A 26,199-nucleotide genomic window follows, 5' to 3' on the forward strand; every position below is an offset into this window, starting at 1 on the left:
TCTGCAGACTGTGAAAATTCTTGGAGAGAAGCTGGTGGACTTGGAGCTGAACCGTAGCAGTGTGACGGAGGCACTACGGATCTTTCTGGAGGCACGCGGGTTTGAGCCAGATGTCTGTAACAGTCTACGCACCAAGCCCTTCCAGGCCCTCTCCCCCGACTCCAAGGCTGCCGTGCTGGCCTTCCTGACAGATGAGCTAAATGCCAGCAACATCATCATCAGGTGTCAGGCCTTAAGCCCTGTGTAGCGAAGGGCGAGAGCAGTCATCCCACCCAGCCTTGAACCCGGGTCTACAAGGTACCAAACTGCAGCTTTGACCGCGACGCCAAAGAGCCAGGCTCGTTGGTATGGCAGTCAGAGCCCATACTCAACCGTAGTGACAGCACTCTGTCACACTGCCCTCCCCTTCGGGAAGTGCGCCCATGCGCTTCACCCACCGAGGCCGTCCCTCACGCATTCCCCTGCTGTACTTCTCCCATCCCAGGGTGCCCCACTCACCAGTGCTTCACCCATCTCTGGGGTCAGAGCTGCAGTTTGGTACCCCGTAGACCTGGGTTCGAGGCCGGGTGGGGTGACTGCTCTCGCCCTTTGCTACAAATTGTGTCAGAAATGGGATGGCTTGCTGCGAGGCCATCGGAGGCGTGCCCAGTGTGTGAGCCGTATGAGGGACCCCCAGGTTAGGTTGGCCCCAGTGTCAGGGACCCCAGAGATGGGTGAAGCACAGTGTGAAGGACCCCAGAGATGGGTGAAGCACTGGTGAGTGGGGAGCCCTGGGATGGGAGAAGTACGGCAGAGGAATGCGTGAGGGACGCCTCGGTGCGTGAAGTGCATGAGTGCGCTTCCCGAAGGGGAGGGCAGTGTGACAGAGTGCTGTCACTATGGTTGAGTATGTGCTCTGACTGCCACACCAACGAGCCTGGCTCTTTGGTGTTGCGGTCAAGTCGCAGGGTTGGTACTCCGTAGACCCGGGCTCAAGGCTGGGTGGGGTGACTGCTCTCGCCCTTCGCTACACCCTGTCTTAAAATGGGTATTCTCAGAGGGGTGTTCACTCGATCAAATGCTTCAGTGCTAAGAATTAGCCAAAATGCAGAAATTGTAGTGCTGCTTTCTGTGTAGACATTCAGCAGGATCCTATTCCTGTATCTGTCCTTCCTTTGCAGTGAGATTGATAAGACATTGGAGAACATGGCTGTCTACAGGAAGAACAAGTGGGACATAGAAGGAAAACTCCGCAGGTAATGTGTGTCTGATGCTCATCTGCTCTGAACCTATACCTAATTCTTACCTGCTCTAAGTGCATGCCAGATTCCTACCCACCTTGTGTGCACGCCCAGTTCTTTCCTGCTCCAAACCTATACCTACCTATACCTGATTTTTACCCACCTTGTGTGTATACCATCCTCTGTGCATCGGGAATCCTTTGTCCAATCAGTATGAATGGCTGGCTCTAAGGTCTGGTTGTGACCTGTGTGCTCAGGCTGAAAGCTGCATTAGTGCGGCGGACGGGCCGCTCGGAGGCAGAGCTGTGCCTGGAGGAGCGCCGCCGCAGTGCCAGGGTGGCGGAGGAGGAGAGCCTGAGCCTGGAGGAGGGCAGCCAGCTGGACAGGGGTGTCCGCCGTGCCCGCCGGGAGGAGGGCAAGCTCAGCGAGGTACAGGACACAGAATAGCTGTGTCTCCATTAAAGAACAGGCTTCATTTTCAGTAATCACAGCAAACAACTTTGCCAAAGGGTCGGTTTTATACATAGACCCTGATGGTATAAAAATGTCACACAGGGTGTGAGGTTGTCTCTCTCTTGTCTCATGATTCAAGTTGCCGGTAAGATTATTTGTCAGGTCCACTGAAATCAGGGGTGGAAATACCAAGATAGAGGCTATTTTGGAATGTGGTGCTCACATTTGAACAATCCTTGTTCCTTGGTAGGGAGAGAGCCCCAGCTCTGCCAGTATTCCTGAACTGGAGAGACAGATCGATAAGCTAACCAAGGTATGGCTCGTGTGTGTGTGTGTGAGTGAGAGAGAGACAGGGAGATGGATAGTTGACGTTGCTGCCTTTGTGAGTCTGCGATTTTTGATGTTTTTATGCATCATTGTGAACAGTTTGTGTTTTGTTTGTTGATAACTTTGTATACATGTCTGTTAAAGCCAGTGTGCATTGTCTGTTGATAAGTTGATGTGTTTTAACTTCGAGTACTTTTTTAAAACCCTCTCGCTCACGTCTGTTTCTCCTACAGCGTCAGGTATTTTTCTGTAAGAAGCTGCTACAGTGTTCCCACATCATGCGGGGACTCTCGCTGGGTCAGGACCGGTACCGGCGCCGATACTGGGTCCTGCCGCACATCGGGGGCATTCTGGTGGAGGGAGCAGAGGAGGTCCTAGGTGAGGGGTTATACTTGGACTTGAAACCACAAGATTGCATGTTCATATCCTGGAAGGGTCTGTTTCTGTTGTGAACTTCATCAAATTAGTTAACCAGCTTTAGAAAATTTAGAAATTACTTCAGAATCTTACTTCAATATCTGAATCTACCTGGATAAGGACATTGGCATGTAAATAATATAATGAATTGCCACTTTTGACTGCTTGCATTTTTGGAGCGATTTGCTGTTTCGTACCAGTACCTTGGCTTAAGTCATGGTTGGATAAGTGATCCTGCAGTTTTCTCCAGTCCTTGTATTTTTATTTTAGAAATGCACATTGACCCTTATCCCTCTTGACTTTGTATCGCAGGGTCAGGTGACAGGCTTGTGAAGGAGGAGGAGCCACAGAGTGTCACTGCGTCCTTCATTTCACCTGTGAAGACAGAACCAACAGTGGATCCCCTTGTTTCCCCACCTGCTGCTGCTGCCCAGCCCCCCTTGTCTTCCCCCCTTCCCCCGCAGGAAGACGACCCCCTTCCTGGCACAGCATCTCTGATGAGCAGTCCCAGGGGGCGGGGCCGCCCCCGTAAGATCAAGCCTGAGGTGGAGCTCCACTTAAGAACTGCCAAAAATCGGCGTCGCAGACGCAGCAGCAAGGCAGGAGGAGAGGAGTCGGCTAACAACAGTTTGGCCATTCAGAATGGATATGACTTGGCACAGTCTGCCTTCCTGGCCTGGCTCAGCCAATCTCAAGGCTCGGTCACCGATGGGCTGTCCAGGGTGTGTTCCCAGGAAGATGAGAGTGGTCAGCAGGACAGCATGAAGGAGATGGCTGAGAAACAGGGACAGTGGTTCAACCTGCTGCCCAAAACCCCCTGTGACCCCTCTTCCCTCTCCCAGTCCCACCTTTCCAGCTCCCCTTCCAAAGAGCAGATCCGGTCACGAGGGGTTCTGTCTACTCCTTTACCTCTTTGGGTGAGTCATCAGCCCTGTCCTGAAAGTTGGACTAGTGATTATACTGTTTTTTTTGTTTTGTTTTTTTTTTTAATCCCACAAATGTTTTATGCTCTTCTTTGTTCCCCTTGCGTTTCCCACCACTCCTTCTCCCTCTGTCCCCAGCAGTCTGGCCTGCTGCTCTCAACTCCAGCACTCTGTCCCCAGGTGTGCTCTACTTCCCTTCAGAAGTTGGATGGGAGGCAGAGGTGGCACAGTGGCCAGGGCTTGACTACCGCAGACCCTTCTTTCCTTGGCTTCTCCATCCCTCCAGCGGCCAAGCGGCGTGGCCGCCCCCCCTCCAAACTGCTCCAGGAGATTGAGCAGAAGTACTTCACCCAGCTCATCCCGCGCCCTATCCCGTCAAGTGAGTGCTGTGGTTGCCCCACACCATTACTGTAGCGCTGCTCCTGATCTTATACCCCACCCCCTCTTTTCAGAGCATTACAGTGGTCTAGAAGGGGGCTAGATAGCAGAAACAAACATTACTTACCTAAATGGCCCTATGTGAGGTATACACAAGCATTATACGCAAACCAATATAGACTGCCTTTCATAATTAGCAAGTTAGCTACTGATCAGCAGCAGCATTTTGATAACTGACCCATATGCTGGCAATGTCAAAGGGATTACATGTTACATTTTTAAGTACTGAACAAAGTACTCTTCAAAAACACAGAGTGGGGGGGCTGGTAAATGGTTATTATATTATACATAAATATAACTGTTGTGTGTGGGACAGAAAAAAATTCATGAACACAATGTGAACTGTATACAAACTTTTTAAATCGGAACGAAATGGAGATTAATCACTTATATGTACACAATACGTTTTTTAAGTTTTAGGGCAAACAATCTGCTTGCCCTGTTACCATTTTCATAATATTTTTGGTATTAGTAATATTAATATTATATTTCATAATATTTTAAGGTAATAAGTTATGTTAAAGGTCTTCATAGTCCTATAAAGAGGAAGAGAATCCTTAATCAGTTAAAAAAAAGGGCCAACTGCCAAATAGCATATTTATAGGAGAGCCACCTATCGGGAATAGAACATGAGAAACTAAAAAAATCTTGGGCAGACAAAGTATTCTGCTCATCACACCAATCAGGTAGAAAGAGGAGTATCTATTCTGATACATAGACAGGTCAATTTTACACCAACTACAGTCCACAAAGACACTGAGGGGAGATTCATACTGGTAAATGGACTAATTGATGGAGTACAACTTTCTCTCATGAACATATATGCTCCAAATGAGGATGAGCCTGGCTACATTAATACAATTTTTAACATAATACTACAGCACAGCTCTGGTATTCTGCTGCTAGGAGGGGACTTCAACTGTGTTATGTCTCATCTTATGGATAGACAACCCACCTCCAAAACTCCTACTTCTAGAATGAGTAAAATGCTTAAGGTATGGTGGATGTGGAGAAGTAGATTCCCTAAGGGCAGAGATTTTACTTTTTACTCACATAGGCATTCATCTTATTCTAGAGTAGAGCTCTTTTTTACCCCCAAAGCAGAGGTACACAGGATAGAAGACATAGAGATTTTACCAATTACTATATCTGATCATGCACCTCTTTCATTATCATGGCATATAGGTCACAGGCCAACAACTAAACAATGGAGATTAAATGCATCACTTTTAAATGATAAAGAATTTATCATATTTGTAACAACTGAACTAAGTAATTACATAGATACAAACACCTCACCCGAAATATCACCTCTCACTCTATGGGACTGTGCTAAGGCATATATCAGAGGCCACGTTATTTCATTTTCAAGCACAGAAAAGGAGAGAAGGGAAGCAAAATAAGGCAGCTTGAGCAACAACATAAATGAACACCAACCCCTAATCTACTTAATGCTCTTAAACAAGCTCGTAGGTATTTAAATAGCCTAATAGATGAAAAGGTCGAGGGCAATTTACGGTTTACCAAACAAAAATATTATGAAAATGGTAACAGGACAAACAGATTTAAGACTTAAAAAAAGCAATCATCTAATATAATACAGAAATTAAAGTCTGATAATTCAATACTCACAAAACGTGATGAAATTTCAGTCTTTTGCAAAATTTTATAAGTCCCTATACAAAAATACGGATACTTGCACAGATGATAAAGAACTGGCACAATTACTGAAAGACATCAAATTAAAAGAGCTATCTGAATCTATGGCAGAAGAGCTGGATGAGCCAATTAGGGAACAGGAAATACAACAGGTAGTTTCTAAACTGAAAAATAACAAAAGCCCTGGACCAGACGAGTATATTAATGAATTTTATAAAATGTTTAAAGAGACAATCTTACCATCATACACTACAGTCTGGAACCATGGCTCCCTCTTGGGTTCCAGATTCCAGATGGTATGTAATACAAATGGAAGGCAAGGACCCCACCAAATGCCAATCATATAAACCCATATCACTGCTAAATACAGATCTATGTATACTAACAGCCATTCTAGCAAGACGCGTCAATAAAATTATCACAGAAATTATTCATCCTGATCAGACCGGGTTTATAACGGGAAGATACTATGGGGATAATATCAGAAGATTACTAAACGTAATGACCCATCCAAAAGTCAAGGAGGAGGAAGCAATGATACTGTCTCTTGACGCCCAGAAGGTGTTCGACCGAGTATCCTGTCAATACTTAATCCAAACATTGAAACGATTCCAATTTGGCCCCAATTTCATAAAGTGGATACAAACGTATTCTAATCCACAAGCTGCCGTTAAACGGGTCTTTATTCGACCGGTTTACACTAGAACGCGAATGCAGACAGGGCTCTTCTTTATCGCTCCTTGCCTTTTCTTGACGTCCCTTTAAGAGAAATTTCAATGGGCGAATGGATTACTGTCACATAGGGGTGGGCGATATAACGAATATACTCGACGTATCGCGGCTTGTTATACGTGGGACGTAGTAAATGACTATATCGCGAACATCGACTACAAATTGTCACGTAATTTTTTTAAGATGCTGGCATGAGACTCACTTTGGCGCTTCGCTTCTCTTGCTCTCTCCTACGGCGCTCTCCCTCTCACAGCCACAAAAAAAGTAAAAAAAAAATTCACATACATACGTCACACACACTCGCCCGCCCATCTAGACCACTCTCCTGGACGCGTGTGTGTGTGACATATATAGGTGACGTGTGTTTTTGTATCTGGAGGAAACAGGGAAAGAGCCTGGAGAGAGCGAAAGAAGTGAAGCGCCAAAGTGAGTTTATACGTGCTGAGTTTGAAAACGGTAATAGAAGATGGAGGCGGATGAATTGGTTCCGAAATGAAACAGCACTGCATCCATTGTCTGGCAGTGGTATGGGTATCCAGGGCTCCAGACTGTGACCAAATATGCGACCATTTTTTGAGAGTGTGAGTTAAAATTTCACGTGGTCGCATTCGTGCAAGTGCATGATGATTAGGCTGTTTTGGTGCCCGTCCAGCACAATTAGCCATTGTGGTTGAAAGTAGTACTTTTTCTTCTTCACTGGCTCAGTTGGTCTCTCCCCCACCTGCACTCTCCCTGCCTGTATACACGCACTGATGATGAAATGCGCGAAACAATCCATTTAGCTGTTACCGCGTTCCAAAGATGAAGCGGTCTATAACCGCTTAACCCTTTCGCACGTAACTTATTTTATGCTATGTAGTGCGCGTTCAATTACATGGTTCGTTATGTTTCCATTAGCGTTATTGAGCTTCTCATAGCTTCCACTGCCGCATTTGCTATATTTTTAATGTTAAATCGCTGTTTCCTCAGTGCTAGAATTAGCTAGATTTTTTTCCAGTCTCGTGTTCTAATCGCACCGGTTTTAGCATACGGGCTAAACGGCTAATCACACCGGTGTGACCGTACGCGCGAAAGGGTTAACAAAAACAAAAGGAGGAGAGAGAGAGGAGGAGGCTGGTGGAGAGGGAGAGCCAACGAGAGGCCACGACTCAGACACAACTGATGATGAGAGTGCAAGTGCAGGCAGGGAGAGACCGACTGAGCCAGTGAAGAAGAAGTACTACTTTCAACCACAATGGCTAACGCAGTAACCGTGGTTGCGGTACGAGCAAAACGTAATGTTCAGATTACAATATTTTGCAAATTTCAAGTCTCAAGTCACTGTCAATCTTTACATCAATGCAAAACTAGGGTATGCAAGTTAAGACAACTATTCATCAGCATGAAAGGTCATTGATTAATACCATTCTGTACCAAAAAAAAGGTATGACCAAATCATGCGCTGGTGCGAGCAACTGAAAAAGTTGGTACCACCAGTGCTACCAGTGGAAAAGTTAGTCTGCAGCCCTGGTATCACAAGGAGGATGTTGAACAAACAACAGTTATCTGCAAATATGCAGCAAAATACTGTTTTTTTTATTTCACTTGGTTGTGATTTCCCCCTTTTTGCATGCAAATTTAAAATTGTTCCAATAGAAACCACTAGAATGTTTTAATGCAGACATATGTTGCAGGGACTATTAGAATCATCATACTGGTGTGATTGTAGGCATCAAAGGGTTAAATTGAGCATTTATGAAGTGCTTTAGAGGAGATTTCAAAATATCAAGATATATATATTGTGTTTCACGATATAGCCTAAAAATATCGTGATAATATTTATAGACCATATCGCCCAGCCATACTGTCACACTAAAAATTTAGAGGAAAATAAAATTATTATTTGGATTGTCTAAAGTAATTTCGGCACTAACCGATGTTGGATTTATAAAGGATAGATGGAGGCTTTAGAAAATGGTCAGCATATGGACTCATTAATCTATACTAACTCCATAAGGATGGCTGCCAAATCATTTGATCAGTTAAGAGAGGAATTCAACCTTCCTGACACAGACTTTTTCATATTTACATGTTTACAGTTGAGGAACTTTTAATTAATAAAGTCCTGGAGCCCACTCCAACTGAAGAGTTCTTGAAAAAATTACAAACAGGGTAAGAAAGGTATATGTCATCTTTACCAAATATTTTTAGGCATGAATCTCAATAATACACTACAGATAAAAGGGAGATGGGAAACCGAAATGAATACAGGCATGCCACAGGACATGTGGGAAGAAATATGCTCTGAAGCACATCTAATAACCAATTCAAGTACATGGAGGGAATTTAAATGGAAGGTAATTATGAGATTTTTCTGGACACTAGAAATAGTGGCTAAATTGAGCCCAACAAACTCAAATAAATGTTGGAGAAATTGTGGCACACAAATTGGCAACCATACCCACGTGTTTTGGACATGTCCTAAAGTAAGAACATTTTGAAAAGATGTGTTTGAGGCCCTTAAAGACATATTCCACCAAAATTTCACAAAAGATCCAAAGGTGGCATTGCTAGGAGGTACACCGGAAGGCATTGATGGAAGAGCTGAGAAATAGCTTTTACAAATATTGCTGACAGCAGCAGTTAAATGTATCACAATTAAGTGGTTAAAACCTGACCCCCCAGCATACAATATATGGACTGAGAAAGTATGGGAAATTCATCAGATGGAACAAATAACATACATCTTTTTGGAGTCTCAAAGAGTATTCATTAAAAGGTGGAGCCCTGCCAAAGCTGTTTCTGCGGTACCATTTGTATTCATGTTTAGCCTTGACCTCTGAAGTAAAGGCCTTTTTACAGTGTTATTTTTCCTCACTCTACACTGCAGTATTCAAGATTCAAGATTCTTTATTGTCATTGTAAAAGGCATACAACGAAATTCAGGTGCACTCAAGAATCGGACTCAGTGAATCAATAATGTAAAAGAAAGTAAATAAATACTATGAAACAGATAAATACTAAAATAAATAGTAAAACTGATTCATTCCACTCACGCGCACACAAACACACATCACACGTCTCCCAGTGTTTTTCACCATACCATACATTCACTACCAACGTATGCATTAAAAGTCTTTTATTGCACATTAAAAGTCCATGTTAAAGTGCTCACTGTAATTAAATACTGTAGTTATTGCATGTGAGTGTGTTGCATATGAAAGTGTGCTTTCAGTTCATTGTTCAGGATGGTGATTGCTTTGGGATAAAAACTGTTCATGAATCGTGTGATGCGTGCGTTGATGGAACGGTAGCGTTTTCCTGAGGGCAATAGGTCAAACATGATGGGCAGGGTGAAATGAGTCTTTCAGGATGTTCTGTGTGTTTTGCTCGCAGCAGTAGGTGAAGATGTCTTCAGGGCAGGTAGCTGTTGATTTGTGATGTTTTGTGCAGTTTTAATTCTCCGCAGAGCCTTTTTGTCTGCTGCAGAGCTGCTCCCATGCCACATGCCATGTGTGAGGACACTCAGTGGAGCACCGGTAGAAAGACACCAGATGATGTTGTGAAAGGTTCACCTTCCTGAGTGTTCTCGGGAAGCACAGCCACTTCTGTGCCTTCCTAACCAGTGCCGTGGTGTTTGTCGTCCATGAGAGGTCCTCTGAAATGTGTGCGCCCAGGAATTTAAATTTGGACATTATGTGTTATGTACAAAAGTTGTATTTTATACCCAACACATTACAACTGGGTATTCTTTCTCTTAGGCCTTGGGGCTAAAGGCCTGGGTCATGCTGTACTGTCTGTCTGTTAAAACTGAGCATTTGCCTGAATGCAAAACACATCAGCAAAAACACCAATGATTTCACACATCAGGGCAATGTCTTGGACGCTGGTGTGCTTGTCCTTTTTTGTATGTTCATGTCCACCCTTAGTGACCACGTGTGTTGTGGTGAAGGGTGGTGACATGCTGCATCTTGTCTTCACAGAGATGGTTCAAGGATGGTGGTGGATCAGAGCCCCTGAGGAGCTGACTGCGCTGGTGCAGGTGCTGCACCCACGGGGCATCCGGGAGAAAGCCCTCCACAGACATTTGTCCAAGCACAGCGAGTACCTGGCTGACATCTGCTCTGTGCCCAAAAATGGTGAGGGCCGCAGGGTAGGGGTTTGAGGGGGGGAGCACTTCTCACAGGCCTCTTTTCCACCAACGCGAACTAGGTGCTAGTTCTGGGTTGTTGCTGGTGCCACTTCGGAGTTGGTTCTACTTGCTAACCTTCAAAGAACCGGTTTGCTTTTCCACGGGCTAGAGAACCACCATAGAGCCACGTCATTACGTCACTGTATATGTCTGTATACATCTCCGCTTTCCCGCTAGTGCCAAGCTAGCAGTGGTGGCTGGTGAGCTGGAAACAGGGGAAGCCCAAACACTACCTTTAAATCTATCATTACTTTCAACCTGTTCCCCTTTATCCTCCTTGATTAACGATAAAACAAATTCACAGAATAATCGACACCGCGTAAATAGAGTAAATGATTATGCTCATGAAACATTGTATAAAGTGTAGTGGACAAGTTTGTTTTTTTAAAGCACTGTTCTCTTGTTTTTGTTGTTTATTCCCACTAGCTTGCAGTGGCAGCTGTAAGCTAGCGAAACACTATGCTCATGAAACACTGCAGATTGTCTGAAATTTGTGTGCTTGAGAAAGCTATAATGTGAGATAAAGTGTTTAACAGGATGGCATTTATCGATTTAAATTACGTTAAATGCTCATGACACATCACAGCGTTTGTGAGGTCTGTGTTCTAAACTTTATTGTTCATTGCACTCAACCTAACCTAAAAGTTTATTCTCAGTAATTTAAATAGATTTAACTAAGTTTAGCTCCATTCTGTAATTTGAATTTTGTAACACAAGAAAGCTATAATGTGACACATTTAAGAGAAAGCTTTGGGATTACTAGCCACTTAATCATTCAATTTGCCATCCTTGTTAATTAAACAATCTCATGCTGTAGCTTTCGCAATAGCACACAAATTTCAGACAATCTGCAGTGTTTCATGAGCATAGTGTTTCGCTAGTTTACAGCTCCCACTGCAAGCTAGTGGGAATAAACAACAAAAACAAGAGAACAGTGCTTTAAAAAACAAACTTGTCCACTACACTTTATACAATGTTAGCCTTTTGTGAAGCCAAATGTTAAGTGGCATTGGTAGGTGAGTCAGTGGCAATGTTAGAAAGTAGCATGCAGCTAACATTACCCAAGCAAGCATAGCTACTGATTTCTCACATCAATGATACAAATGTCGAATGTAACATTGATGTGAGAAATTAGTAGCCTGCTAAACAGCTAAGAAATACATAGCTGGCTGGCAACAAGACAAAATGTTTGAAAAATAAGTCTGGTTTTTTCTTCTTCTAGACGCTACACTAGCTCTGATTTTTTTTCTTCTTCTAGACGCTACACTAGCTCTGATTTTTAAAAAAAATGGCGGTCATAAAGTTTTAGTTGGTCTTACTGGTCACGATAATCCCACCCCCAGCCCCTGACATAGCGGTTCTTTGTTCTAGACCAGCAAAGTGTTGGTGCCGATCTCGAACCAGTTTTCCTGGCCAAGAGCCGGTTCTGTCGAAACGCGAAGAACTGGTTCGAGATTAGGCACCGGCTCCGATCCGGCCCTCGAACTGCCTTGGTGGAAAAGGGGCAACAGGGACATAAATTTAGCACCGTGCTGAAATGGCCTGTTCTGTTTTAATACTGCGCCCTCTCTCAGACCCCGTCTTCCAGGAGAGGGTGGAGCAGGACCAAGCCCTGTCCCAGGTGGCCCAGCAGCCATGGGAGGAGTTGGCGTGGGCCATGGAGGCTGACATGACAGTGTTGCAGTGGGTGGAGGATTTGGAGCAGAGGGTGCTGACCGCCGACCTGCAACTGAAGGTGAGGGCCAGCAGTGCAGAGCACTGCTTTTACAGCCGCAAAATTTACTTAGCCTGCAGAATTTACCCGGGTCCTTCTGACTTTCATTTCCACTTCTATTGCATTTCTTTATTTTACCTCTGAATATGTACCATTCCTTCTGCCTGTGTAAAATAATGTCATTACATTATTGTCATTTAGCATATGCTCTTATAGTATTTTTTTACATGTCAAATTTTTACCTGGCTGTTTGACACTGGATAATAAAACGCTTATACACAAAATTTCACAATATCCAACCCAATATCAGCATGAAGAAGAAACAGACAGAAAATATCATTTGTTTATTTATTAGGGATGCTCCGATCAGTGTTTTTGGAGCCGATCATCGATTACCGATCACTGGAATCAGAATCTGCCGATACCAATTACCAATCACAGGATGGGTGGGGGGATGGGAATCCTCCATTTAAACTGTTGTATTTATTGTCTAGCATTGTGCACCACTTGCAGAAATAAAACTAACTGTACTTAAAAGTACTGGTATTGTAGAAATATAATTAAGAACTTACAGTATCATCAGGAACTGTTAATTTATTTTAAAGCAAAATGTGCAATGTATATCATCATATGAAAATTATGATGAACCTCAAATCTCATTTTCTCTCACTGAGCGGGCAGCCAGGATACCCAAAAGTAGAGCACGTAGTTGTGGCTTGAGTGCGTCGGGAAAATATCTGTCTTTATACCTTTAGACCAAAAATGAAAGAAAAATTAAATGAATGAAATCAATGGCGTGTAACGTAGCCTGTTTTCATAAGCTATTTGCATGAGTCTACCATAGGGCCTACAACTGTTTAATAAAGTTAAATGAATTGAATAGAACTTTACAAAGGGTCTTATTTTTATCAGTATTTTGACATATAACAGAGATAATTAGTGGGTTAGGTTTAGTTTTCTCACCTCGGATCGAGAATTGTTGCGACTACATAAAGGCTTTCCGATCCAATGTCTGCAAATCTCCTTTGGACGGCTTCCAGCAAGGTTGCCTTTAACGTTTTCACGCCATGGTCAGTATCAGCTGTTTTTTCAAGGAGCCTTGTAAGGGCTCTAATAGACGGAATAACATCAGCAACTGTTGCAGATGATGAGCTGATCTGTTGCGTGAGCTCTTCAAACGGGGCAAGGATCGAAATTGTATGCTCAATTAATTTCCACTGATTACTGGTGAATGAACACAGCAAGTCATAGTCTGCTGCATAAGCAGGAAGTGCCCGTTTCTGTTCTAATAGACTCTGAAGCATATACAAAGTACTATTCCACCTTGTGGACACATCTTGCTGAAGTCTTTTTGTAGTCTGGCTCAGGTGTTGCTGAATATTTTGGAGTCGGGAATATGCTAACGATGAATGTTTAAAATGACCGACGATGCGTCTCCCTGAAGCTAAAATATCTGAAATACTTTGCTGTGACAGTACTCCCTCAGCCACAACAAGCTGGAGCATATGCGCTATGCAAGGTAGACTAGGTATATCCGCATCCTTCATGGCCTTTTCCATGTTTTTATCGTTATCCCTTAAAATTACATGGACTTTTTCTCTTGGAATTCCCCATGATTGGAACATGCCACTGAATGCAGCTGCCAAAGCCTCTGCTGTGTGTGACCCGGAAAATTCTTGACAATGAAGCACAACGTTGTGTTGTTTGAAGTTTTGATCGATAAAGTGCGCTGTTAAACTTAACATGGACGTGGGACATGCACTTGAACTCCAAATGTCACTTGTAAAACTGATAGATGTGACATTGTCTTTCAAAAGGCTGTCAATGTGTGTATACACCGTTTGGTATAACTGTGGCAGGCACATGTCTGTGAAATATTTATGTCCTGGAGGGACATAGCGTAGGTCCAAGAAGGTTATAAGTCGTCGGAACCCCTTGTCCTCTACTACAGAAATAGGCTGCTCATCAAGGCCAATGAATTCCATTATCTTTACTGATATCAAGGCCAATGAATTCCATTATCTTTACTGATATTTCCTTCCACCTCTTACTGTCTCTGCTATAGGGTTCCTATTGTTTAAACGTCTCACTTACAGTCAACTGAGTGACAGATGGTTTAGCATCCTTTACTGTCTTTGCCGCGGCTAATCTTTCATACTGTCGTGTGACGGGTTCTCAAATGCCTAATGAAGTTGGTGGATTTAAACTGTCGTTGCCGAGTTCCACCACGAGGAATTTCCATGTTACATACATTGCACAAAGGGTTTAGGTTCAGGTTACTTTATTTGTACCAAGAGGTAGATTTGGTTTGCAGTAAAGAGTCCTACACACATGTAGTAACAGACAGACACTTGTCATACATCATTCATCTTCACACTTGCTCTACAGGCAACAAAGACCATAACACAAAACATAAACCATAAAACATAACATAAAAATTCTCAGGGGTCCATTCTTTCCTAAGACATTTAAAAGTGTACTAAAAGACAATAAAACAGTCAATAAAAGAGTTCAATCAATTAAAATAAATAAAATAAAACTGAAAAAAAAAATTAACAGTTATACTACAGTTGCAAGAAAAAGTATGTGAACCCTTTGGGATTACTTGGATTTCTGCATAAATTGGTCATAAAATAGTATGTGAACCTTTGGATTTAATAACTGGTTGACCCTGGGCTTCAACAGAAGAAAATACGCCTTCTGGAGTGGCCCTGGAGTCAACCCGATTGAGATACTGTGGCATGACCTCAAGAGAGCGATTCACACCAGACATCCCAAGAATATTGCTGAACTGAAACAGTTTTGTACAGAGGAATGGTCCAAAATTCCTCCTGACCGTTGTGCAGGTCTGATCTGCAACTACAGGAAACGTTTGGTTGAGGTTATTGCTGCCAAAGGAGGGTCAACCAGTTATTAAATCCAAAGGTTCACATACTTTTTCCACCCTGCACTGTGAATGTTTACATGTTGTGTTCAATAAAAACATGGAAACTTATAATTTTTGTGCGGTATTAGTTTAAGCAGACTGTGTTTGTCTAGTGATGTGACTTAGATGAAGATCAGAACATATTTTATGACCAATTTATGCAGAAATCCAAGTAATCCCAAAGGGTTCACATACTTTTTCTTGCAACTGTATGTCTTATTCTTCTGTGTGATGGCTGCTGGAACAAAACTGTTTTTGTATCGTTTTGTTCTACAACTTGGAACTAAAAACCTGCGACCAGAAGGAAGGAGCTGAAACTCTGTGTGCTCTTGTTCACTCTTACTGAGAGGAAGGCCTTATGCACATCCTTTTGTTTTATGTTAAAGTGTTGTTTATCTGCGAGCTTACTATTCAGTTCCTGAATTTCCTTAGTAAAATCAAAAGTATCAAATCGATTATAAAAATGGTTAAGAGCATTAGCAAACTCAAAATCAGAGTTATAGCCATCCAGGGTGACCAGACTGCTGCTCTTTGGATTATGGAGGCCTGTTATGGTTTTCAAGCTATCCCAGGCTGAACCAAGGTTGTTAGTGGCCATCTTGTTCTCCAGTTCAGTTTTATAATTTTGTTTAGCCTGAAGGATTTGTATTTTTAGCTCCTTATTAGCTAATTGCAGGTCAGAGGTAGCTGTATGCTGGATTTAACAGCTTTGGTCACCCACGGTTTGTTATTAGGGTAGATTTTTACTCGTCTGCATGAAATAATCATGTCCTAGAAAAAGCGACATAGGAGCATGTCACATCAACAAACATGTCAAAATCATTACCACAGGACTGTTTAAACATCTCCCAATCCGTGCAATCATAGCATTCCTGAAGACAGAGCACAGATTCTTCAGTCCATTCCATAATGACTTTTGTCTGTGCTTTCTGTCTCTTTAAAATAGTTTTATATATGGGTATTAAATGTACACAGTTATGATCCGCTGAGCCAAGTGGAGGTAGTGGCAGTGATTTATAAGCGTCCTTTACAGACCCATAACAAAGGTCCAGAGTCTTATCCCGCCTGATTGGGCAGGGCACATATTGGTAAAAGTTTGTAATTGTCTTGTTAAGAGAGACATGATTAAAATCACCCAGTACAAAGTTTGGTGCGACTGTCAGACTATCAGGCGAGAGCGACTGTAGTTTCTGCACTACATCGAAAATAGTGCTACAAGCAGATGCGGCGTTTGCTTTCGGGTGAATGTACACTGTAGTTATGAAAAGCTGTGGAAACTCACGGGGGAGGTAAAAAGGTCGTAACGATACTGATAAAAGTTCGACATCTGGTGTGCAAATGCGTTCTCTAACAGTCTCAGAAGTGCAGTATCGTTTGTTAACATATAAGCATACCCCACTGCCTAGAGCAGGGCTGTCCAAACCTCTCCTGGAGGGCCACTTGTCCTGCATGTTTTAGATCTCTCCCTGCTCCAACACAGCTGATTCAAATTATCAACTCGTTATAAACTCCTGAAGCTGCTGAATAACAAACTGAATGAATGAATGATGAATCAGTGAATCAATGAATGAATCAGCTGTGTCTAAAACATGCAGGACAAGTAGCCCTCCAGGAGAGGTTTGGACACCCCTGGCCTAGAGATTTCCGTGTTACCTCAGCCTGTCGATCAAGCCGAAGCGGCGCTCCAAAGCCATCAATAAACAGGTCGGTGTCCTGATCATGCTCCGTTAGCCATGTCTCCGTGAAGGCCAAAACACAACAGTCCTTGAAGTCTTTCTGAAAACGAACGTTTCCCTGGAGCTCGTCCACTTTGTTCCTCAGGGACTGGACATTTCCCATGATCATCGAGGGAAGGGGAATCCGGGAAATCCTTTGCCTGACACCTCCTCGTTTACCCCGCTTCCTCTTCTTAACCCTAGTTGTTGTGCCCCGAGTTCCACCAGGTTCTTTTAGTATAGCATCTGGTAGTTGTAGAGTGATGTCCGTCATACACTCTGCCTTTGCACAGTTCAGTTGTAGCAGCATGCCTCTGGTGTACTGTATCCTTCCTTTGTTGACGACTCCATTGACGTGTTCGGAGGCAAGTAGTTAATAAAAAAGCATCTACAAAGTGGCAAGAGATAAAATATCCATTGTGGATAAGTGACACTAGGAGCGTTTAAAATAACATCACTTAAAACCATTAAAATGAGAGGAGTGGACACACAAGAACTTTTAAAACAAAACGTTAAAAGAAACGCAAACATGGGGACGCCCAAACTCTCACTGCCGGTCGCTGCTTGCGCATGCGCCCATTGCTGAAACAAGCGATTTTCTTATTTTTTTCAGACACCTTAAAAAAACCGCCAGACGGAAGAAGTCATTGTTGCCAACTTGTTTTGTCGCGCATAGAAAAAAAGTCTCGGGTATTTTGCGTCATCTGATCGGCCTTCATGGAGAGCGCCGATCAAACTATTTCGAGTGAATATCGGCCGATGATTATCGGCAGCCGATCGATCGGAGCATCCCTGTTATTTATTGTAAATGACCTCTCGCAGCCCACCTGCAGTACCGCACACTTCGGGAAATACTGCACTATGCTATACGGCTGTCTATGCTGTTGCATTTGAAAGATATTATTAAATGTTATGAGATTATGTTGTTTCCAACTGGCTATCTGGTATGTAATTCACAAGAATCAAAGAATTACACAAACAAAACCCTCAGATTAGGTAGCTAATACCTGTGTGTACAATATTAGTTAATATTAGCTATTGTCTGCACATACCAGTACAATGTTATTGGTGACTTAACAAGTGTAACTATATAGCTTGATAACTTGCCCAATACAGCAAGTCCAAATAGTTTTTAGATAACCTTAGTTAGTCAACTTGCTAGTTAGCTACCATTGCTACCTAACCTGCCCTGGAGTCAGTAGCGTTTGTTGGAACAGTAACTGGGGCACTGCCACTTTAACCATTGGATACAGGCAACCTGAAAGGCTTTTTCCAGCTGTGTCAGTTCTGTGTTTTTGTGATAATATCCAGGCACCTCTTAGGTACATGCATCCTCTAAAAGCACAAATAGCATAATTGTGCAATTATGTCCAAGTCGAGGCACTTTTTAATGACCATTATAAAAGACAGCACCCAAAATTGTTTGGTGGGTTTTTGTGTTCCTTTGCATCATGTTTCGTGTCTCAGATAAACCCAGTTAATGAAATTTCACCAGCATAGATGGCTACTTTCAGAACCCAAAGATTATTGTTTGGAACCATCTGATCTGTTCTCGTCATGTCAAACATCTAGTTTTTTTTTCCTCAGTGTAACTGAGTGACTGCAGTAGTGCTGCCCTGTAGTGCCCCCTATAGGTACAGGGCGGCATTAGAAATGTGTTGTGCCTGTGGAGGCATGGTAGGGAGGCAGAGCCGTCGTCACATTCTGCGCAATTTGTGTTTTAAGAAGGTTCCACAGATGGGGAGGAGCAACACTGACGATAGCATGGAAACCACCGCACCAGAAACACAGGTACAGACCCCAGGTGGCTGGTGTAGGGGCTTGTGGGTAGGATCCCCCTGTGCAGGTTTGATCCATCCCCAAGGTTTACTGCAAGAGTAGAAATCCAAAAATAATAATAATCCAGATGTTTTACATCTGCTCATAGGAATGGCTGAACTTAAAAGCTCTTAAAGTCTAGGTTATACAAAAAGCAGGTAGTTATCACTGGAACACATGAGAGTAGAAGGGGTCTGTAGATAAGGTTTTTAACGTATTGAACAGGGATAATATAGTAGGATGTTGAACAAAGGAATATATAGAAATATATTTAGACTCAAAGATATCTAACATCTCGCACAGCCTATACAAATTCTTTTATTTTTAGCTAGAACCAATAATGCCTTAATGGGACTCCACTGGCTGACTATTTGTGTAGTCCTTTCAAAACGTAACCACTAGTGGGTGCCATTATGCTATATGAGGAAATGGCTAGTTTAAGTTTTACTCTTCCTGCTGTTTGATTTACTTAGGTCACATTGAAACAGACAGTGGGTGAGGTGAATGAGGTGTTTATTCTGCAGTAAGCCAATATGAGGAGGATCAAACTGCTGATAAGCAGTGGTTTCCCCTGCACCCCCTGCCCTACAGTAGAGCGGACAGGGGTAGAGTAGTGGCCTCATTATCATTAACCCTCTGCCCCCACCCCCTTTTTCTCTCCCCTCCCCAGGTTAAGCACCTCTGAGTTAAATGGTCTCACTTGTTAATGCAGTCTAATCAGTAACCCTGGTTACGGGGCTTTTCTTGGCTTTCTGTTGAACTCCTCCCTTAAGTACGTGTGATCATGCAAAATCAAGGACTGCAGTGAGCTGTGGGAAAAAGCAAAGCAGTGTATTCCTCTTCTTGATCTCTGCTGAAGGGAGACATAACACTTACTTTTTTTTTCAGCTTGGCCAAAATACACAGTGTATTTGTTCGAATTTGTCAGCACAGGGGTGGGGTAACAGGGAGTTGGGAGTCAAGAGTTGGGGGTAGGGGAGTTCGTGTAAAAAATTCGGGTGCTTGAATGAGCCGTAAGGGAGTCCTTGATTTTCTGAGAACGCACTCCCCAGAGCTCTGAGTTCATACAGTGCAGCAGCAGTAACACTGCTGGTGTGCAGTGCAGTGCCTTACCTACTGCAGAAGGAAATCCAGGGCATTGGATGAATTGGATAAAAGGAGCATTCCAGAGCAGCAGAGCCACTTTGCCCCCCCTTAATCATGACATGAACCTGTTCCCTAAACCACCCCTCAGGGTTTCACCGCACCCAAACCGGACTCCATCCGGGCAGACCTGGAGTACCATGACCATGTGGTGGACCCGCAAGATGACTGGACTGTCAAGACCAAAAGAGAGTGGTCTGGCTTCCTCCGGCTGCCCAACAACCCCCTGGACCTGGCAGTGATGCGGTTGGTGGCCCTGGAGCGCAGCATTGAGCGCCGCTACCTGAAGGAGCCACTCTGGAACCTGGCAGAGGTGGTTCGGCTGGCCCCCCTCACCCTGCCCCCGGGGGGGGAGACCCTGCTGGATGCAGACGGGTGTGTGTCAGTGTGTACACGTGCATGTGTCTGTATCGCTCTGTTTCTGTCTGCTCTTGTCTCTACAGCACAGTAGAGGCTGGGAAGGTAGTGCAGCTGAACAACTTTGTATTTAAATCTTTTAAAAACAAAAAAATCAGAATGTCCACCAGGTGGCACATAAGTATTGTGTACACAGAATTTCAGTTAAAAGCAGAGGCTTAAAAGCACAAACTGTGTGAAGCTCAGCTTTTTGTGTTGGGATGATTGGTTGTGAATCAGGTCCTTTCTTACTCCCCCTCTGTCTCTCTCTCTCCAGTGTGGAAAGTGAGATCACCCCACGGTTACGATTATGGAGACAGGCATTGGACCGCTGCCGCAGCTCCGCCCAGCTCTCTCTGTGTCTCCTTCAGCTGGAGCGTTCCATTGCCTGGGAGAGATCTGTGGTCAAAGTGGTGAGGGGTCCTCTCTCTGACCTTCAGCCGTCTCTCTCATCTTGCTCTCCCTTTCATTTTCTGCAAACTTATCCATTCCCCCTGCTTCTCTGATCTTTATTTTCAGACTATGACTGCTTTTCAGAAGTAAAGCTCTGATATCATCCATAGCCAAACAGTTTTTTTGACTATCTGTGGCCCTTGGTGCTGCATTGTGGGTAACTGGTCGATGTGCAGAAATCTGTATCCTTAGGGAACAGGTCAGTTGGGGTTAGGGGTAATGTGGCCTATTGCTTTTCCCATTGCATACAAGGTTCTCTTGTTAGTGATTTGCTCAGAGGTATTTAATGAGGTGACTGAACCAATCAGAGAGGCCAATGAGACTGCATATTACATGAAGAGAGAAACGCAATGCTCCAATGCTGCATTCTCAGACATGCCTGGTGTGCAAGAAGGGGGACAACGATGAGTACCTGCTCTTGTGCGATGGCTGTGACCGCGGCTGCCACATGTACTGCCTGCGGCCCAAGATCACCGAGATCCCAGAGGGAGACTGGTTCTGTCCTGTCTGTGTCCCGGAGGTGAGGCAGGAGGGAAATTTGGTGGTGTGTGGCCCAGTCCTTAAGGTTTCTGGATCAATGCCCAGATTCATTGATCATATACATTTAGATAATGGTGTGCTGTGGAGATTTGTTCATTTTAACTTGGTCAGTTAAGGTGAGCGTTTCAAATGCAGGCTGAGTCCGACAGCCCAGATCCAAGTTCAATACTGGTCAATGTCATCAGCTGGCAGTTACTAGGAGTTATGCAGTGGTGTAACGTGATGAGCTTAATTTCTCCAGAGGAAACGGTGGGTTTTGTGACTCAGGGTCATTGACATTTGCAATTGTGCACATTTGCATGAGACATTTTCTAACAGGTCAGTTGCTGTACTGGTCAAGTTGTTTGATATGAAAATGTGTTGGCCCAGCCTAACTGATGGAATACATTGATCAAGCACAAGGCCAAAGAGTTACTGCAAGTTTGATGTTAAGTCTCTTCTGTGCCTGTGGATTTGATGTTGTGATGTTGTGATTTATGCAGCCAGTTGTGTGAGGATTGGCTGGCTCCAAGCTCAGGTCTGAATGTGGTTACAGTCCCAGTTGTGATTTTAAACTAGGCAGATGAATGCGGACATCACACTTGCTGGTACTAAGCTAGCTTAGCTGGTCAGTTTGCTGGATATCATCTGTGTGCTGGAAGTGAAGAGTGCTGTTCCGTCTCCCCCAGGTGAACAGGGAGTCCCAGCGGCCCCGGCGCCTGCCCAGGCCGAGGTCTGCTGCCCGCAAGAGACGGTACGGGGGCTACGGCTCTGGCAGCTCGGATGAGGAGCACAGCCCCAGGAGGGGAGGCATGACCACCCGTCAGAGGGACAGCCCTGCCATGCCCTCCCATGCCCGCTTCTCTGGGGAGGGCAGCAGCTCTGGCTATTCCCCTTCCAAGCGCCGGCGCATGGCCACCCGAAACCAGCCGGACCTCACATTCTGCGAGTGAGTTTTCCTGGCAGAACCGCAGCAACATTCAGCGCTGGCTCATGTGCCATCCTACTCTACACAACAAGAAATGTGGCACAAGCACTCTAACCCACTCTAACATTTACCTTTTTAAGAAAAAGAAATGGCTCACATGGAATTTACATGTAGCTTTCACATTTGCCTTCACTGAGGCAGGTTCTGGTGCTGTGGGCCTGGATTACACCAGGCTAGTGGTGTATCTTACTGCTCATCTAACATTTGTTATGCAACTCTTTGGTGTCTATCTGTCGCTGTGTGCATTCAGATAGGTGTTGAGTAGATTGAGTGATGTGTGCATTCTGACACATTTCTCCTGCAGAATCATTCTTATGGAGATGGAGGCACATGCAGACGCCTGGCCCTTCCTGGAGCCCGTTAACCCCCGGATGGTTCCTGGCTACCGCCGCATCATCAAACACCCCATGGACTTCCTCACTATGCGAGAGCGCCTCCTGCAGGGAGGGTGAGGCTACAGATCCCACAGGGACATCTGCATTCATCTGTGCTCTTTCTCACCCACATCTGTGCTCTTTATCTCCTTCTGTGCTCTGTCACCTGGGTCTGTTTTGTCTGAGGCATGACTCACATCGTCACTCTTTCTCAGCTGTTTGTGGACTTTCTCAGTTTCATCAGTGGTTTCACCTGCATCTGTGCATTTCCTCACCTGTGTATCCACTCATATTCTCATTGATCTCTGCTTACTCATGTGCATCTCAGACCCATTCAAACTATGAGACAGAAGAAAGGTCTGGTGTGAAATAAAAATTAATTTGCACTTGGCTCTTCCTGGTCTTTTGCGGCTTCTTTCACAACGGCAGGAGTAGGTTGTTTCTTATGGTTGCAAGTGCCCTCTAGAAAGGAATATCCATGTAATTTGGAAGAGTACTTACAACTGTCAGGTGCGATTTGTTTACTTCCACATTGTGGTAAGCAGAACAATTGGCTGATGTGAATTTAGCATACCGTGTGCTACCGTTTAATGTGACATACAGAGGCATACACATGAATTGGTATTAGTAAATGCAGATACTAGCTGGATAAATTGGTTATGCAACTACTATTTGTTACGATTTTGACTGAATTATTACTCAAATATTTTCAGGTAATTAATTTCACGGTCATTGGATGTCTAATGCGTGATGTTGGTAGCTACTTCTGATACCTGTTTAAAACAGCTAAATCATTAATTCAAATGAAGACATCTGTTTCACTTAAGTAGTTTATAAAGCATTTATGTTGGTAAAATTGTTAACTGACACCAGATGTAGACATTGAAGCTTGCTGCGGTCACACATGAGCTGTCTGTTTTTTTCTTTTTTTTGAGTGATCATTTCTGCATTAGTAGATTTTTACATGCATGTGTTATTCTTGAGAGAGGAAAGAGCCTCTTCAGTACTATCTTAAGATGTGTGAAGTCAAGATGTTGGTGACTTCTGGGATGATGTGTCAAGCTGGAACAAGGGTGAAAGCAATTTGTGTTGATCTTCAACCATTTCGGTGCTCTTACAGGTACTGCAGCTGTGAGGATTTTGCAGCCGATGCTCAGCTGGTTTTTGACAACTGCCAGCTGTTCAATGAGGATACGTCAGAGGTGGGCGTGGCTGGACACTCAATGAGACGCTTCTTTGAAAGCCGTTGGGCGGAGTTCTACCAGGATAAGGACCAATAGAAATGTGGGGTGAGGGGAAGGGCCAGGTGTGGGAGAGAGAGCAGGACCCAAGGATCCAACGTATTCATGTGTGGCCCCTCCCCCTTCATGGACAGTTACTGTTGCTACTAAAACTGCTGCGTGGCCTCTTCTGGCTCAGTGTATACATATATGTGTAAATGTATGCATATTTATATTGATTTTTTGTGGTGTTTATAAACCAGCTACATTCTACTGGCTGGACAAAACACTTCCACACTCAGCTGTAGAGAGAGTGATGATGGGTCTCACACCCCCACCCCCATCCCCATCTCCATACCATGCTTCTAAAAAGTCCTGATTCCTCTCCCAGTGTATGGGGGGAGGTAAAGTTTTGCAGGAGCAATCAGGGTTTATTTATTCCCACGTTCTGTTTTTCCCCGAGTCATCACTTTACAGAGCAGCTTACAGTGTTTCCCTAAACATGAAAATTCTTAAGAAAATTCACGGCATCCACACTCAAAATCAACTTGCATATTGCACAATGTGTTTTTCATAAAAGGGTGTATCATAGCTTTTCACTGAGGGAATTTATTGGTCTCCTGGATAGAGGCACATTGTTTTCTCAGTTTATTTTCTATTAACGTATGTATTTATATAATCTCGTAAATATATATACATACATATGAAGCAAAGAAATAGCCTGGATTATTTAGTAGCAATAGGTTTCAGTCAGTGTGTACTGACCACTTATTAGAGATCTACAAAATGCATCAAATGGCCAGTATAACTCAAAGGATAGGACATATTTTTATTTTCCAGATTTCCTGATGTGTCAGGTGATTTATCCATTCAACTTCATGCTGCTTAACCTACAGTACCATTAGAACAACAGGAGGGCTTCTTTCTAGAACCTGTTGTGAGGTTCACATGTTCCTGCTGCCCTGTTCCTCTTAGCACTATAAGGTAATTTGGAAACAGGAAACCTTGGCTATCCAGCATGATTTCTGTGAAACCTTGTGCACAAGACAATGAGCAAACATTTTTATCTTTTCTGGTTTTACAGTTGTTCTGTGCAAAAGCAATATATTAGTATTATACGAGACTCGCTGTCAGAAGGTTGGTGTGAGTCCCGAGAGGGCCTTTACTGATGTACCTTTGAGTGTGGTTCTTAACCAGAATTACTTCATTGAATATCCTCCTGCGTAAGTGGATAATGTGTAAAAATGTGACAAGGTAGTTTACTAAGCTGACAAATGTAAAGACAAAATACTTGACACAAATGAAACAGAACAGTTGCTAATACTTTTTAACATTCATGGAACAGTTTTTTTTTTTTTTTTTACGAAAACCTTCAATGTTCCCATTTCTAGTTAAAGAAGGTATGGATTTGGATATTCTGGAGTTGTCTGAAAGGGCCTTCAATTGCAAATGTAACTGATTATGAGGGAGCAGAACCAGTTTAGCATATTTGCCAACACCAGAAACTATGGCCTTTGTACCCTTGGGTGTCATTGTTACAATGGTCTGCTTGGCCTGTAGGCCCAAAAGGCATGATGGGATACCATGCTGGTTTTCTGCAACCAGCTGAGCCCTTTGACTGAGTTTACTGCTACCCGCCCCAACTCACAAGTTACTGCTACCCCACCCCAACTTGCACAGTAAATATCCAGCAATATAAATGGATGAGATGTAAGCTATGCGAGTCGCTCTTGATTAGGGCGTCTGCTATGAGCACAGTGTCAATGAAAAAAGTATGTGAACAAGTATTCCATCCCAACTTGGAGCGACCCAAAACCACATAGCTACACTCAACAGAACAGACATCCTCATCCCTCAGCTTCCTATCTTTATAAAGGAGTACTCTCTCCATTGCAGGTTTCTGTTAAAATTTGTGTTGTAGTGACTGTCAAGAACCTGCACGTTTGAGGCAAAGAAGATCAGTGACAGAACACAGGCAGTGTGAGGTGGCAGAGGAGGAGGATGCAGCCTGGGAGGTTGTGCAGCCAGTAGTTTGGAGCCCAAAATGGCTAGAGTTGGTTGTTTCCAGTGACTCATTGATTTAAGCCATCATTGAGTCCATTGCTAATGGTGTAAGGTAGGACCATTGGTTGTGGAAATCTCGCCCTCCTGTCACTTTTGGAGAGCAGTCCAGTGGAAGTAAGCCCTGTGGGTCTCTTTCTCCTTGATGTTGAGATTTTAGGAGACAAATTTGTCTGATTTGCTCTCACATTGGTCTACCTTGCCTACAGCCTTATGGAGCCTGCTGTTTACTGTTACTTTCTTTATCCGTTTCTGTTCTGCAAAAGACGCAACACAACATGGCACTGAGTCTGCATAGAGTCTAAAAAGAAGCATTGGATTAAGAAAATATATATTTCATGGTTATGAGGTGTTAGAACTTTGTTTCTTAGACTGAAATGTAACCGGTCAGTAGGAAATGCATATAAACCCCTTCCCTTTGACAGAGAAAGGGACATGTGATACTTTTTCTATAACCGAAATGTGATGTTTAGTGAATAATTTTTAATAATGTACAGTTTTTGTGACTTTAAATTTATTCCTTTCTATATTT

General features: G+C 43.6%; 1 protein-coding gene across 6 annotated transcripts in view; it reads left to right on the top strand.

The window, feature by feature from the left end:
• The window catches only part of LOC118781385 (bromodomain adjacent to zinc finger domain protein 2A-like), a 43,380-nt gene extending 18,416 nt beyond the window's left edge, over positions 1 to 24,964 (top strand). For 2 of the 6 annotated variants that reach the window (XM_036534393.1, XM_036534399.1), the window contains 16 exons: positions 8 to 222; positions 1,161 to 1,235; positions 1,478 to 1,649; positions 1,924 to 1,986; positions 2,234 to 2,378; positions 2,730 to 3,334; positions 3,479 to 3,719; positions 10,132 to 10,287; positions 11,915 to 12,075; positions 18,421 to 18,486; positions 19,748 to 20,031; positions 20,330 to 20,465; positions 20,879 to 21,025; positions 21,714 to 21,973; positions 22,317 to 22,460; positions 23,507 to 24,964. In XM_036534393.1, coding sequence (XP_036390286.1) covers positions 8 to 222; positions 1,161 to 1,235; positions 1,478 to 1,649; positions 1,924 to 1,986; positions 2,234 to 2,378; positions 2,730 to 3,334; positions 3,479 to 3,719; positions 10,132 to 10,287; positions 11,915 to 12,075; positions 18,421 to 18,486; positions 19,748 to 20,031; positions 20,330 to 20,465; positions 20,879 to 21,025; positions 21,714 to 21,973; positions 22,317 to 22,460; positions 23,507 to 23,666 — 3,030 coding nt within the window. In that variant the 3' untranslated portion in view covers positions 23,667 to 24,964. The remainder of the gene's footprint in view (positions 1 to 7; positions 223 to 1,160; positions 1,236 to 1,477; positions 1,650 to 1,923; positions 1,987 to 2,233; positions 2,379 to 2,729; positions 3,335 to 3,478; positions 3,720 to 10,131; positions 10,288 to 11,914; positions 12,076 to 18,420; positions 18,487 to 19,747; positions 20,032 to 20,329; positions 20,466 to 20,878; positions 21,026 to 21,713; positions 21,974 to 22,316; positions 22,461 to 23,506) is intronic. The other 4 variants (XM_036534396.1, XM_036534395.1, XM_036534397.1 and 1 more) reach the window with 4 other exon arrangements.
• The last annotated feature ends 1,235 nt before the right edge of the window (positions 24,965 to 26,199 follow it).

Source organism: Megalops cyprinoides, chromosome 7 (assembly GCF_013368585.1).
Source record: "Megalops cyprinoides isolate fMegCyp1 chromosome 7, fMegCyp1.pri, whole genome shotgun sequence".
Taxonomy (NCBI): Eukaryota; Metazoa; Chordata; class Actinopteri; order Elopiformes; family Megalopidae; genus Megalops; species Megalops cyprinoides.